General features: G+C 45.9%; 1 protein-coding gene across 2 annotated transcripts; it reads right to left on the reverse strand.

Moving 5' to 3' along the window:
• Positions 1-1,602: 1,602 nt before the first annotated feature.
• On the reverse strand, positions 1,603-12,377 carry CISH (cytokine inducible SH2 containing protein). Of its 2 annotated transcripts, XM_038770855.1 has the most exons (4): positions 12,193-12,377; positions 11,444-11,709; positions 4,963-5,189; positions 1,603-3,764 (listed from the first exon to the last, which is right to left on the reverse strand). In XM_038770855.1, exons 2-4 carry the CDS (start codon positions 11,488-11,490, stop codon positions 3,247-3,249), a joined length of 792 nt encoding a protein of 263 aa, XP_038626783.1. In that variant the 5' UTR covers positions 11,491-11,709; positions 12,193-12,377; the 3' UTR covers positions 1,603-3,246. The 2 variants fall into 2 exon arrangements, with proteins under 2 accessions (XP_038626783.1, XP_038626782.1); XM_038770854.1 differs by lacking the exon at positions 12,193-12,377 and having other exon boundaries at positions 11,439-11,517.
• Between the last annotated feature and the right edge of the window lie 325 nt (positions 12,378-12,702).

Genomic DNA, 12,702 nt, shown 5'->3' on the forward strand with positions numbered 1-12,702 from the left:
GGAGCTCACCAAGAAGATTTTGAAGCTGAGCATTGCCATGGCTTCCCTACCTCTTCCCTGAATGAAGAATCACAAAACATTTCTGGGAAGAATTGTCCCTGGTGACCTTTCAACTACAAGTGAGCCCATTCCAAAGGTTATGAAGAGAGAGGTCATTTAACTTTCTACTTCTCCCCACCACACCTTTTTTCAGAGCTGTTCCCAAAAAATTAAGTGGACTGGTTTGTGTTTCATTCTTTGGTGGCCTCTGCTTGCCCCATGGTGTGGTTATATAGTGCAGCACACTATAAGCACAAGACCTGGGCAACCAAGAATTAGTTATGTTGTTCCACCCCTGTCCTTTGGGTAATCTCATGAAATTTGGAAGGGAGAGAGAAAGGAAAGGGATCACATTTTACTAAATCAAGAGGAACTGTTTCCCCAGACATAGCTTTCTCATTTTGCATTACTCATGTGCCCCCATGGACCCTTGCCAAATATCCCCATCTCCACTTGAGGCCAGATTTCTGGAGTATTCTCCTTCCCTTCCCCACAGCACCTGTATATATGTATATATGGTTGTACATATTTATTACTCTATTTATTTATTTATTTATTTTACTTGTACATTTCTATCCTATTTATTTTATTTTGTTGGTATGTTTGGTTCTGTTCTCTGTCTCCCCCTTTTAGACTGTGAGCCCACTGTTGGGTAGGGACTGTCTCTATGTGTTGCCAATTTGTACTTCCCAAGCGCTTAGTACAGTGCTCTGCACATAGTAAGCGCTCAATAAATACGATTGATTGATTGATTCCCAAGTTTTTTTCCCTTCTTTCCTATCCCAAGGATAGATATCCTGAGACATTGTCCAGGGAAGAGGCACAGATGTGCGCCCCCGCCCCCCCCCCCCCACTCCATTTTGCCCACATCCCACAAAGCTTAGGTCACCTGCATGAACCCCCTTTGGCTTTCCTCTTCTTTTAGACTGGAGCCTTATTAATAAGCGCTCTTAAGCTTCCCTCCCCACCTTCTGTCCTGGGCAGAATGGCAGTGTAACCACAGTATGTTTTCAGTAGCAATACTTCTGTTCTGGTGTTCCAATAGCATTAGTTGTTCTGAGTATAAACGGAGCCCATCACAACAGTGTTTTATTGTTATCGCCGTTATTATTTTATTATAATTATTACTACAGCTATTATGTAAATTGTTTATTGGATTTGTGTGGTTTTTCCTTTTTTTGTTCTTATTTGATCACCTTCCAAGAGTCAAGGAGGAAGGGAAAGGTTACAGTAGTATGTGAAACCAATTTCTTACACAGGCACACGTGTGCACACACAGACACACACACGAGTGCACACACTCACGCTCACCCAAACACAACCCAATATCTAGTTGTGAAAACTAAACCACAATGTGTAGAGACATAAAAAAAAGAAGAGTTGCTTAATGACATTTTAACTGGATGTCTTGTGGATGGATGAGTGGGTGACTGTTTTCTTTTCGTGACAGGCTCATTTTTCATTATCTTGGTTTCACATTCAAGGGTCAGCAAAGAAGTGGATCAACATTTTCAAAGATTATTTGGACCAGGGGCTGGTTGTGATGAGATCGATACACCTGGAGAAGCAGCTACCATATTTATTCACATAATTGCCTCCACCACATATTTCCCCCCGATTTTTGAGGAGGAAGTAAAAGATGATTTTTGTAAGCAGTGAAGATGGCATGCACTGGGATAGGAAGAGGAGAAGGGTCAGAATGTGAAAATGGCCCAAATACGGGCTTGCAAGGGAGTATGTGGAGTATCTTCATTGAGACTGAGCACACTCTGGGGGAGAAACAGAAGCGTGGGGGAGGGTGATTATCATAATTCATTAAGTGCTTATTATATGCATCACCTGGGGAGTGCGATAGAATTGAGACTAAAGTGCCCGCTGACCTTCCTCTTCCTTCTCCCTGCCTTTCCTCTTCCTTTATTTCTTCTCATTTTTCTCTTTGCTCCCTTCACTGCTAAACTTAATTCCCCGTATAATAGCCCCTCCCTTATTTTAGGGTTGCACAATGTATGCCCCAAAGTGGGGCAATTATGCAAGTAAATATGATGTTTTTCTTCTGCAGGAACTTGGAGCAGGGGTGATACTGGTTTGGATTAGATGACACTTCATTTAAGAGAAAGATTCTCCATCACAAATGAAACAATGGAAAAAATATATATATACATGGGTCTCACTGAGACCACTAAGCATCAGCTGGCTGTTTTGTAACATGCTAAGGGGATGAGCTGGCATCACAGTGATAGGAGGCAATAGATCTGCTGTCACCCAGCATCACGTCCATATTATTTTTCACAAATAGAATAAATAAATAAATATTGCAAAACCGTGTATCCACCTCTACCCAGGGACGGGGAGGAGAGACCTCTCCAGCCTGCCCTCTGAGCCTCTGCCATTTTCTTCCCTGACCCATTCCTAGACTTTAGTGAGGGCAGAGACTGAGACACATAAGGGACGATTCCTAGAACCCTCCCTTCCCATGAGCAGCTTTCCTGATCTCCTAGAATTATCTTGTGCTTCTTTGAGTGACTTCCCTCAAGATCTCAGTTAGCATCCCCTGGAGTTTGATTTCTTTTTTTTTTTTTCTTCAGGAGGTAGGATTGGGGCAGGTGGTGACAGGCCAGGAGAAAGACTCTTCAGTTCAGGTAGCTGGTGTGTGTGTGAATACTTAAAAGCAGAGGAAAGCAGAAAGAAGGTAATACCCCTATTAGCTATCCGGGTCAATAGGGTGATCTGAGCCTGGGCAGGTGCCAGGAGAAAGAGGAACAAGTGAGCAACATGATAAAAAATAATCTTCGGCACTGCCGAGACACTGAAGATTAAGGAAACAGCCACAGAAATAAATAGAAATGGGGGCAATGCTAAGGTCTCAGTCTGAAGGAGTTGGTGCCATGGGACTTCTGACATTCAAGTAGTGTGCCCGGGATGCCCGCTCCTGGCAGGACCAGTCTGTAAGTCTGTCCTCCATTCCATGGTTTGTGAGCAGGTCCAATGGCCTTCCTTCTCATTAGGGTGACTATAATTGGGGGAGGGGAGAGGAGGGGATAGAGACACAACCCTTACTACTGGGAGTGTCCCGCCCAGAGCCCGCCCGATGGGGCAGAAACCCAGGGTCTCGTCTTTTTCTGCTGCTCCTTTGTCCTTTAAAAATGTGGAGCGGGCTGGGCTCTGTGGGTGTCTCCTGGCCCCTTGAGATGGGCAGCAGACCCCCTCTCACAGCTGGAAAGGGTATTGTTTCAGATAGTCCCCCATTCGCTTGGGGAGGGGCAACTGATCAACTTCCTTGGTCAGCTTATTGATCCTCAGCCGGCACAAGTGCTGCAAACTGGGGGCACTGTTCTTGCGGCCATAGGGCTGGATGAGTTTGAGATGCACGGCCACCATGGCAGCCACGGCTGAAGGTGAGTCCTTCTGGGAGGGCGGGAGTGGGGATGGGGGTGGGTAGGGGGCATCACTCTTGCTTTCCATCGTACAAGACATAACGTAGTGCTGGATGAGGCTCACCACATCTGGAAAGGCCAGGATACGGGGCTTGGACAGGCAATTGGAGTCAAGCCTGAATTTGCTGTCGGCATATTCAATGCGTACATTGGTGGGACCCCGGTTGGTCTTCACTGAAAGGGTGAACAGGTAGCTGGGATGGGTGCTGTCCCGCACCAGGAAAGTACCCTCGGGCATCTTCTGGAGATGCTGCTTGGCTTCGCTGGCAGTAATGGATCCCCAGTACCAGCCTAGAAACAAAGACCACAGAGGAGAAAGTTGGTACTCATATAGCTTTGGAAACATCCACTCCCCTACCCCCTGAGGGCAAGTAACAACACACACAAGTGATAAGCAAAGAATAAGAATGGTATTTCATTCATTTCCCTTCCAGAGTTGCCTCCATGCAGGCAGATGGGCAAGGAACAGATTTTTTTGGAGGGGAGGGGGCAGTTAATCTTGACTGCTTTGTTTATTTTAGATTATCTTGTGCTTAGTACAGTGCTTGGCACATATGCTTATCATTATTATTATTAATTCCAAGACTATAAATCGAAGATAGCCAGTCACACTACCTGATCAGAATGGGAGCATGCAAGGCAAGGACTTCTTGGTTCCTCTTCCAGCTTTGCCACAGACTGATTAGGACACCTGATCCAAATGATTTCCCTGCTCCCTAAAATGTGAATACTCATTCCAGAGCCTGGCACCGGCAAAGCCTGAACTCATTCACCAGTGGGTAACACAGCAACCCTTGCTGTCCGGTTCACCAGTTTCTGATCCCAGCATAACTCCTGCCCCTTAGTCAACTTCCCACATCTTTGTTTGTGAGGTTCCACAATCAGGTCAGAACCCCTAGTCTCCTCTATTGATAAAATGGCATGTCACCAAAACTGACGCCAGTGCCAACTGTGGTCTTTTGGGGGAAAGCGGAGAAAGAGGCATTGCCCTTGTACTGAGAAGGCCCTGAAGGCCCCTGGTCTTTTCAGCCGCTCCTTTCACTTTTCTACAGGGAAGCAGAGTGGGCCCACTTCTAGGACGACACTGAGAAATTGCTCGGAGACAAAGGGACCCACTGAGCTGAGACCCAGGCAGCTAGGCTCTTGTCTTTTTCATGGTTGAGCTGATTGATGCTAAAGGGGGATGAGATCATCATTGGCATGACTGGGGCTTATGCAGAAAATAGACATAATATTTTGGTTTCTCTCAAGCTTGTTCATGGCAAAGCCGATATCTCTGGTGGATGTGGAGTCCTTTGTGAAACTGACCCTGGTTTGACAGAGGCTGAGATCTGAGGTCAGAGCAACTGATGATACAGGCAAGAAGGATGAGCAAGCCCCAACCAATCCACATGAAGGTGAATATCTTGGGGAAAGTAAGAAGGAGATGGGAAGGCAAGTCTGGCTCACAGAGAGGACCAGCATTCCCAATGGGGTAGTGACTCCTTACCAGATTCTCTTAGGTATGAGAAGGTCTTGGCAATGCACAACAAATCTTCCTCTGGATCCCGCACCATGGGCAGGTCGTTCTCCAACCTAGGGGCCACCTGGCTTGGGGCTGACTCTTCCTGGAAAGCTGTGATGGACAATGGTTGCATGACCTGCTCTTGCAATTCGTCTGCCCCGTGTGAGAATGACAACCTCCTGATATTTTCCTCTTCCAGAAACAGATGGGGTCTGAAAGAGAGGACACACTGTGTGAGCCAAAGGCACCAGTGAGCATCTGTCTGGCTCCACATCACTCTCAATGTGCTGCTTTCTGAAGTGCGGTATCAGGATTTCAGGATTAGTGTTGGTTGGGCCTAGAGTTCCTGAGGGTCCTATAATGCATCTCTCCTGATCATAGCCCACCCACTTGGCCTTAATGATGCAGCCTAATGAAGTCACTCTGAGCCAGTAGCATCACAATCCCACTAAGCTCCTACTCCTCTGGTCTCTCTCTCTCTCTCGGCATCTATTCCTAAATTCCACACCTCATTGCTCAATCTTCTTGTCCACACTCCTCCTCAGGACAGCTGAGGCCCCTGTCAAACCAGTTTCCAATTGCAAGTGCTTCTTCAAATTCCCCCTACCAAGGAAACAAGGCTTCTTTCATAGCAGGACTCCAATGGGGCCCAGAGGATGTGGTCAGCCTTGGCCAGATAAAGATGTGAGGGAAAAGGTAGCAGGAATGCTGATGCCAGGACTTACTGGCTGGGGAAAAGGAATTCAGCTGAAGAGAGGGAAGATGATGCATCCCTTGGAATGGGACTCCAACAGGAGAAACTTCCCGGGATTTAATGGGCTGAGAGTGTGATATTATCTGTGTTCAGGGGAGCACAAGTCTCTGGGCGCTCAAGCCTGCCCATCTCCTACTATTCAAACCCAGTGATGTAATGCAACAGCCCCACAGGCGCTCGTCTACCACTTCAAAGAACTGCTGCCAAGACTGAGAAAATGAGGCACAGAGTTAAATGAAGTCAAATAAAGCAACTGAGGAGGGAGGAAAGAGAACAGCTAATCCCAGTGTGTGCTCAGATTTGCCCACCAGATCTCCTGTTGCCCTAGCTCAGACCTGCCCTGCCCTTTGCCCTTTCCTTAGAGCAACTCAGTCTCAGCCCATTTTCCTCCTCTCCTCTCCTCTCCTCTTTCTATTCCAAATCTACCTACAGCCAGCACAGGAAGTTACTTGTTCCTCCGGAGGAAAAGGTCTCTTCCATCCAAACTCATATCGCCATAGGGGCCTGTGAGCATCCCGGGCTTAGCTCTGCTTTCCTGCCATATTTTCTCACCTGGGCAGATAGAGGTCAAGGTGTCCCTCAGGAGGCCCAGTCTGCTCACTGTGCCAAGGAAAGTATTCTTCAGTGGGAAGGAAGAGTGAAAATGAGCCAAGGATCCTGGGTTTCCTGTAGAATAATTTACTTCGATGGCTGCCTCCTTACCAGCCTCCCATAGAAAAAGCCCAAGAAAACCTGAAGGATAATTTCCCACCAAGTGGGATCAAAAGTCACAAGACAGAGACTCCCGTAAGCTGGGAGATTCCAAAGAAATTAAACCTGGTGACGAGATGATGTGGCCTCCTGAGCTCCCAGGGCTATCTCTTTCCCTTTCCCACCTCAGCCTTTCCACTTTCTCCTCCTATCCAAAAGTCTTCAAATCAATGCAACATTTCCTGTCTCCCCATTCTGGGATGAGGGGGAAGCTTAAATTGGCTTCTATCTTGCGGGTGGTGGGGATGTAAAACAATTCCTCCCCCCCGACCCTATTCTCCATAGGGTCCCCAACAGCAGGCAAATGCAATTTTCAACCACATGCAGAGGAATGGGCAAAAGGAGACAAGGACTAGGGCTGAGGCCATACCCTGATAAATCCCAGTTCTAGACCCAACCGGGTCAGGGTGAGGAGGCCTTTGATCCCATTATCAGCAGTACAGTCTACTTGCTTTCTTGCCCCGCCAAGGCCCTCCCAATAATTCTGAGATCTAAGCCTGCCTAGCACGGCACCTTCCAATCCAGTTAACACTTTTGCTCCCAGCCTTTGTTCAGATGCCCAAATCTGAGAGGAGCAGGCCTCTATCTCCAGTACCGGAGACCCGAGGCTTCTTCAGTCGCTCTGTTCTGCTCATTTCCAGTTTCTAGTCTCCTATCAATTCAGGCTTTGGAAGAACCTACCCCAAGGAGGGAGCAAATTTAGAAGACTCCCTTTGTTTCTCCTCCAGGAGTCCACACTGGAGCCCAATTCAACCCCTTCGGTATTGCTCGTCAAATTGTTTTGCCTCAACGTAAACTGTTCTGCCTTCATATGAAGAGTTTAATTTCCTTTGCCCCACCTCCAAAAACAATAATTGGGGTTCTCATGGCAGCCACAGCAGAAATTATTAAAATGAGAAACATAGGAATTGAGCGGGGTGCGGAAAGGAAGGTAGAGTTGAGAAGACTCCTGAAGTATGATGCCGTTGCATTTAACAAGCCCAACTTCTCTGAGAAGCTCCAAGCCCTTCTGGCCAGTTTCAAAAGGTGGTCTGTGGAGGAAAAGTACTTACTCGTTTACAGCTGAGTCAACTGAGGCCTGGGCAGGCCAAAGGGCACAAGACCAGGATCCCTCAGCAATGCAGGAGTTGAGCTGAAATTACAACCCAGGATTCTTAACCCCACTGTTTAGCTCACTATTCACTGTTCCTTTCTGGCTACCTGATAGATACACCCTCATCCATGGGGTGTCCCTATCCCAGGGCTGCGAAAGAGGGATGGGTCATGATTTTCCAAGCTAGTCTCTGTCTCTTAGATAAGGAATTAATGGGATAATTCAGAACAGGAAAGGCTGATCTGATCTTGATCCTTTCTCTCTCTCCCTCTCTCCCTCCCCCCCCACACTCTCTCTTTCTCTCTCTCTCTCTCTCTCTTTCTCCTCTGTCTAAGCATCTTTTTATAAGCGGTTGCTTTCTTTCCTTTGTCTAGTGACTTCTCTTGTTACCATGTAGAAGTGGCTTTGTTGAAGCCCATTAGAGCGCCCTTGTATGGCTAAGCTGTCCAAGGAGGAGGCAGAAAGGCAAAAAGCAGAGCTTAAGTCTCCAACCACTTCTTCTAGGAAAAGCCTCACCTGACTTTCCACACCTGCCAGTTCAGTTCCTCTGACCCGCAAATCGTCACCTACCTCCACACTGGCAAGGCAGCCTTCTGCTGAAAGATACCCAGGCCAGACAAGAAGCTTGGTGTTAGAAGGGCAGAAATCCTTCCTGCTGTTTCCTAGTCTCTTCCCTCCTTTGAAACTAAAATACTGCTGATTGGATCATAAATCCAACTGGATATAGAGCTGTTCCTTCTTGGAAAAAAAAATACTTGAGAAGCTACCCTTGAGCCCAGACCTTGGATTTTAAAGTCTGTTGTGCCAGCAAGAGCCACCTGGCATTACAGACTCAGATTCTTCAGGCTAAGGGGAAGGAGAGAGACAAGGGAATATTCTGTGCTCTCTGATTTCTGATAAACAGCATAACCTTAAACCTGCTCTGATCCATCCACCCTGGGAGCCAGGAACAAGAACGACTGCCCAGATCCTTAAGCCCGCAGGAGGCATTGTATTAACAATTTACTTATTATAAGGCTCTGTCTCAGTTTTCACATCTTGCACTTCAGTAGTTTTCCATCGCCTAATCCACGCCCTCATTCCACTCCATCCCGAAACCTCTGTAATTCAGTAGGCATAACCCGATTTGGGCACTTTCTGAGGAAATAGTGAGCCTTCCAATTTTAAACAAGGATCTGACTAACCCACTGTCCCAACCAGGGGGTTTATTTCTTAAAAGAATACAAACTGTCCATGTAAAAGCAGGTTGGCCGTATTCCTGTAGCTAAGATTAAAGTACTTTTTGTTCCTTTTTTTTTTACATTCTCTTTTTAGAGGCTCCCAGAGGTGGGTGTGTTTCTTTACACACATATGCACATACTGTATTTCTTTTTCTTTTCTTTTTAGGGTTGGCTGATTTTATCATCTCTGAATGGGTGTGGGAACAGAGGGAGCAACTCCCAAAGCCAAAAGCACCAATCTTGCAGTATCATACTTGGTGTGACATGAGTCTGATACCTGAAGCTTTATCACTGATAGCTCGTCTGCAGACCAACGGGAGAGGGAAGAAAATGGGGTTAAAATTTTTTTTTCAATCAGTGAGATGGAAGCTGGCCTTGAATTCAGAAACAGGAAGTGGTGAATCTGGGCTGGGCACCTGGCTACACTTCTCTGATACTCTGATCAGCTATATAGCCATTCAAAATCACAGGACATGTAATCCTATGGGGACCCGCACCATTCAGACTGCCGTTGAAGAAAAATAGGCTCTATATACTGAAACCTAAACTGAACTTCAAATTCTGCAGTTCAGAAACCTACCATCCTCCATCCACTGCTAATGTTCAGAGTCTCTAATGGGGAAAGATAAACTAGGGGGAAATAAAGAAATCTAATCCTTATGTTGTCATGCAAACTCAGGCCAGCAAAGCTCCTAAAGGATAGGAGTTGCTAGGTTAGGAGAGATTTCTGCCATCCAGTGCCCTCCCTATAAGGAGAGACTGAAGGAAAAGGTACCATGAAGAATTCTATAAAGATTGAGTTATTTTTTTAAGATAGAAATCCTGAGAGTAAATGAGAAGGGTCTAAAGCACTAATATTACAGCTTTTTCACTTCATCCTCTTCTTGCAACTTCAATATGCAAAGGAAAAGTAAAAAAAAAAAATTTTAATGGCACCAGAAATAAAGAGAGTAAGGATAAAACAGGCCCATAAATCCTGGAATAGGTCAGAAGCAATGAGGATCCTACTAGGGCTGGCCTCCTGAACTCCTTGAAAAATGAATTTTAATAACGATAATAATAATATTGTATAAAGAGAGGGAAAGAGCAATACAATCACAAATACCTTATCCCTCTAGTGGACAGGGAAAAGGTGATGCAGAAGGCAACGGAGGGGATTTGGGACATGGTAAACAGTCTGCCTGATGCCCAAATCAGTAGGACTTGATATGTGTCCCACCACTTACTATTCCTTTTAGCAAAATGCATGGAGAGATGCCAGAGTAACTGAGATTGGGAAAAGGCAAGCGGGGTATAGATTTTTGGAGAGACAAAGCTGATTATTAGCATTCGCTGACATCCTCTTAGCAAAATAATACAAAAGAATACAAAGGTCTTTAGTACCAAGGCTATTAGTATAGGAGGAAAATCAACCTAGTTACCTTATTCTGTTGAATAAGCAGCCTTTAAAAGGGATAAGTAGCTGCTGCAATACATAAAGATCTCAAGACACTATTTGACATTACTTCATTAAAAAAGCCAATAATATTGACTTGGCTGTGGACTCTTCCACAGGACCTGAAAATCAACATGAAACCAAGTATAGGAAAATGCAGGCTGCGCATCATGAAATATTTGCTAAGACTCAGATTTATCAAGTGGAAATAGTTAACTAAAGGGAAGGGCAACACGACCAGACAAGAAGCAGTGTGGTCTAATGGAAAGAGCATAAGCCTGGGAGTCAGAGGATCTGGGTTCCAGTCCTGGCTCCACCACTTGTCTGCTCGGTGACCTCGGGTAAGTCACTTGACTTCTTTGGGTCTCAGTTTCCTCATCTGTAAAATGAGGATCCAATTTCTGTTCTTTCCTCCTACTGAGACTGAGCGCCGTGTGGGACAGGGACTGTGTGCAACCCGATTATATTTTACCTACCCTAGAGTTTAGTACAGTGCTTGGAACAAGGTAAGCACTTTACAAGTGCCATAAAAAACAAAAAACAGAAAAACCAAAACAAACGAACAAAGAACAGGCACAAGGTTAGGTAGCAGAAGGAAGGAAGCAGTCCCTGGAGACTTCTACATTCCATAAATGATTTCTGTGGTAGCCTAGAAATAATTGAAAGTATACAATCGATGCTGCGTACTTAACTATGTGGTGGCCCATAACAGTGTATGTCAAGTTTCTCATATGTTGCCAATTTGTACTTCCCAAGCGCTTAGTACAGTGCTCTGCACACAGTAAGCGCCCAATAAATACGATTGAATGAATAAGTTCTCAATACTAGTTGTGTAAAAAGAAAATTTTTATGAACAGGAAAAGAACACAGACACCTGAAATCTCTGAAAAGTCTATGTGGATAACTAGCTTTTTTCCTGTCAGGCAAACTGACAGCTACAACTTTCTTCGCATGTCTCTCAGGCTAAAACAAGCAACATCCTCCCCTGTCTCATAATACATACGATTGAGTGAATGAATGAATCTCTTCCTAGAAAGGGCTCTAAGGACCCAGAAGATTTCAAATCTAAGAAAACCATGCGCACCTGAAATCCTTACCATTTCATTCCCTTTACACTAACAACAAAAACATGCAAACTCACAAATATACACACATGAGCTAGAGTCATTTTTCTCAAATTGCGCTTTAAAAGTAAAGACTGTAGTTTACCTTACCCTTGAACACAGAGGATCATGTCACTCCAGGACGAAGGAAAAAGCATCCAATTCTCAAGGCGGCCAAAAAACGGTCTCCCTTTCCTCCTCCTGTCTCTCTCCTTTTTTTCTTTCTCTTGCTCCACACGAAAGAAGGCAGCGAGATAGATCGCTGCGACCACCGTCCTGTCTGCTCCCTTAGGGACGCGGAGAAGCCTGCCCTGGAAAACCTCTCGGTTTAGGCTCAGCAACTTGGGAGACAGAAATGATCTGCTCCCAAATGAGACCTAAAAAATAATTGATAAATGAATGAATGAATAAATAAATGGAAAATAACTTTGAAACAGAACCCTCCAAGAAAAGGTATCTCAGAAAGACCGATATCTTAGGCACCGAATCCCCTTCGATACGACCTCAAAATGCATCGTAGCGCTTCCACTGTCCCGAAAACCCCACATCAGAAAACACAACACTCACTTCAAGTACATAACTATAATTTTTCTCTTCCCTCCCGCCTCCAAATCAGGGAAGAGGAGTAGAAAGAGACGTTCCTTGCTCCACTGCTGTCTCTAAAAGTAATGAGCTCTGGTAGGAGCGAAGAGAAAGAGGGAGGCGGGAATGGGGGGGGGGGGGGGAGGAGGGGGGTTTAGGGGGGAATACACAACTGACTAATCTTTTGTTTGCCTCTTTTAATCTATTCCAGGAAGCGGAGGATTCCTGGAATTGTATTGTATTCACATCACTGTTCCGACATTTAAAAAAAAAAATACCCGGTATAAATAGACTTCTCTGTAAGGGATGTCGATGTCAATTCCGCAGGACTCCAAGACGGGGGACCCTGCAGACAAAAACTGCCCAGGGACTTGGTCAAGTGCTTGAAGGACGGAAGAGATGAACTTGCTCCTAAGAGGAACCTGGCCGCAAAGTTGTCGGCTGTTTGCTTTCGTGAGGAGTGTGCTTGGCTGGGTGACAGCGAGCGTCCGTGGAAGGAAATACCTTTGATAGATTTCCAAGAACTTTCCAGGAAAGCAGGGCGGGACCACGGCGCCTGGCCAATGGGCGAGTGGGGAGGCTGGGCCGCTCCGAGGAGGCCGACCAATCACAGGCTGGAAAAACTGGGCTGACGCGGGGTGCCGCCATGAGCCCCACCCACCCCAACGAGAAACACACGGGAGACGGAGGGACAGAGAAAAGGGAAGCAAGAGAGAAAAGAAAGTCAGGAGAGAAACAGACGGGGAGCGAAAGAGAGAGAGAGAGAGAGATCATGCGTCCTGCCACCC

Source organism: Tachyglossus aculeatus, chromosome X2 (genome assembly GCF_015852505.1).
Source record: "Tachyglossus aculeatus isolate mTacAcu1 chromosome X2, mTacAcu1.pri, whole genome shotgun sequence".
Classification (NCBI taxonomy): Eukaryota; Metazoa; Chordata; class Mammalia; order Monotremata; family Tachyglossidae; genus Tachyglossus; species Tachyglossus aculeatus.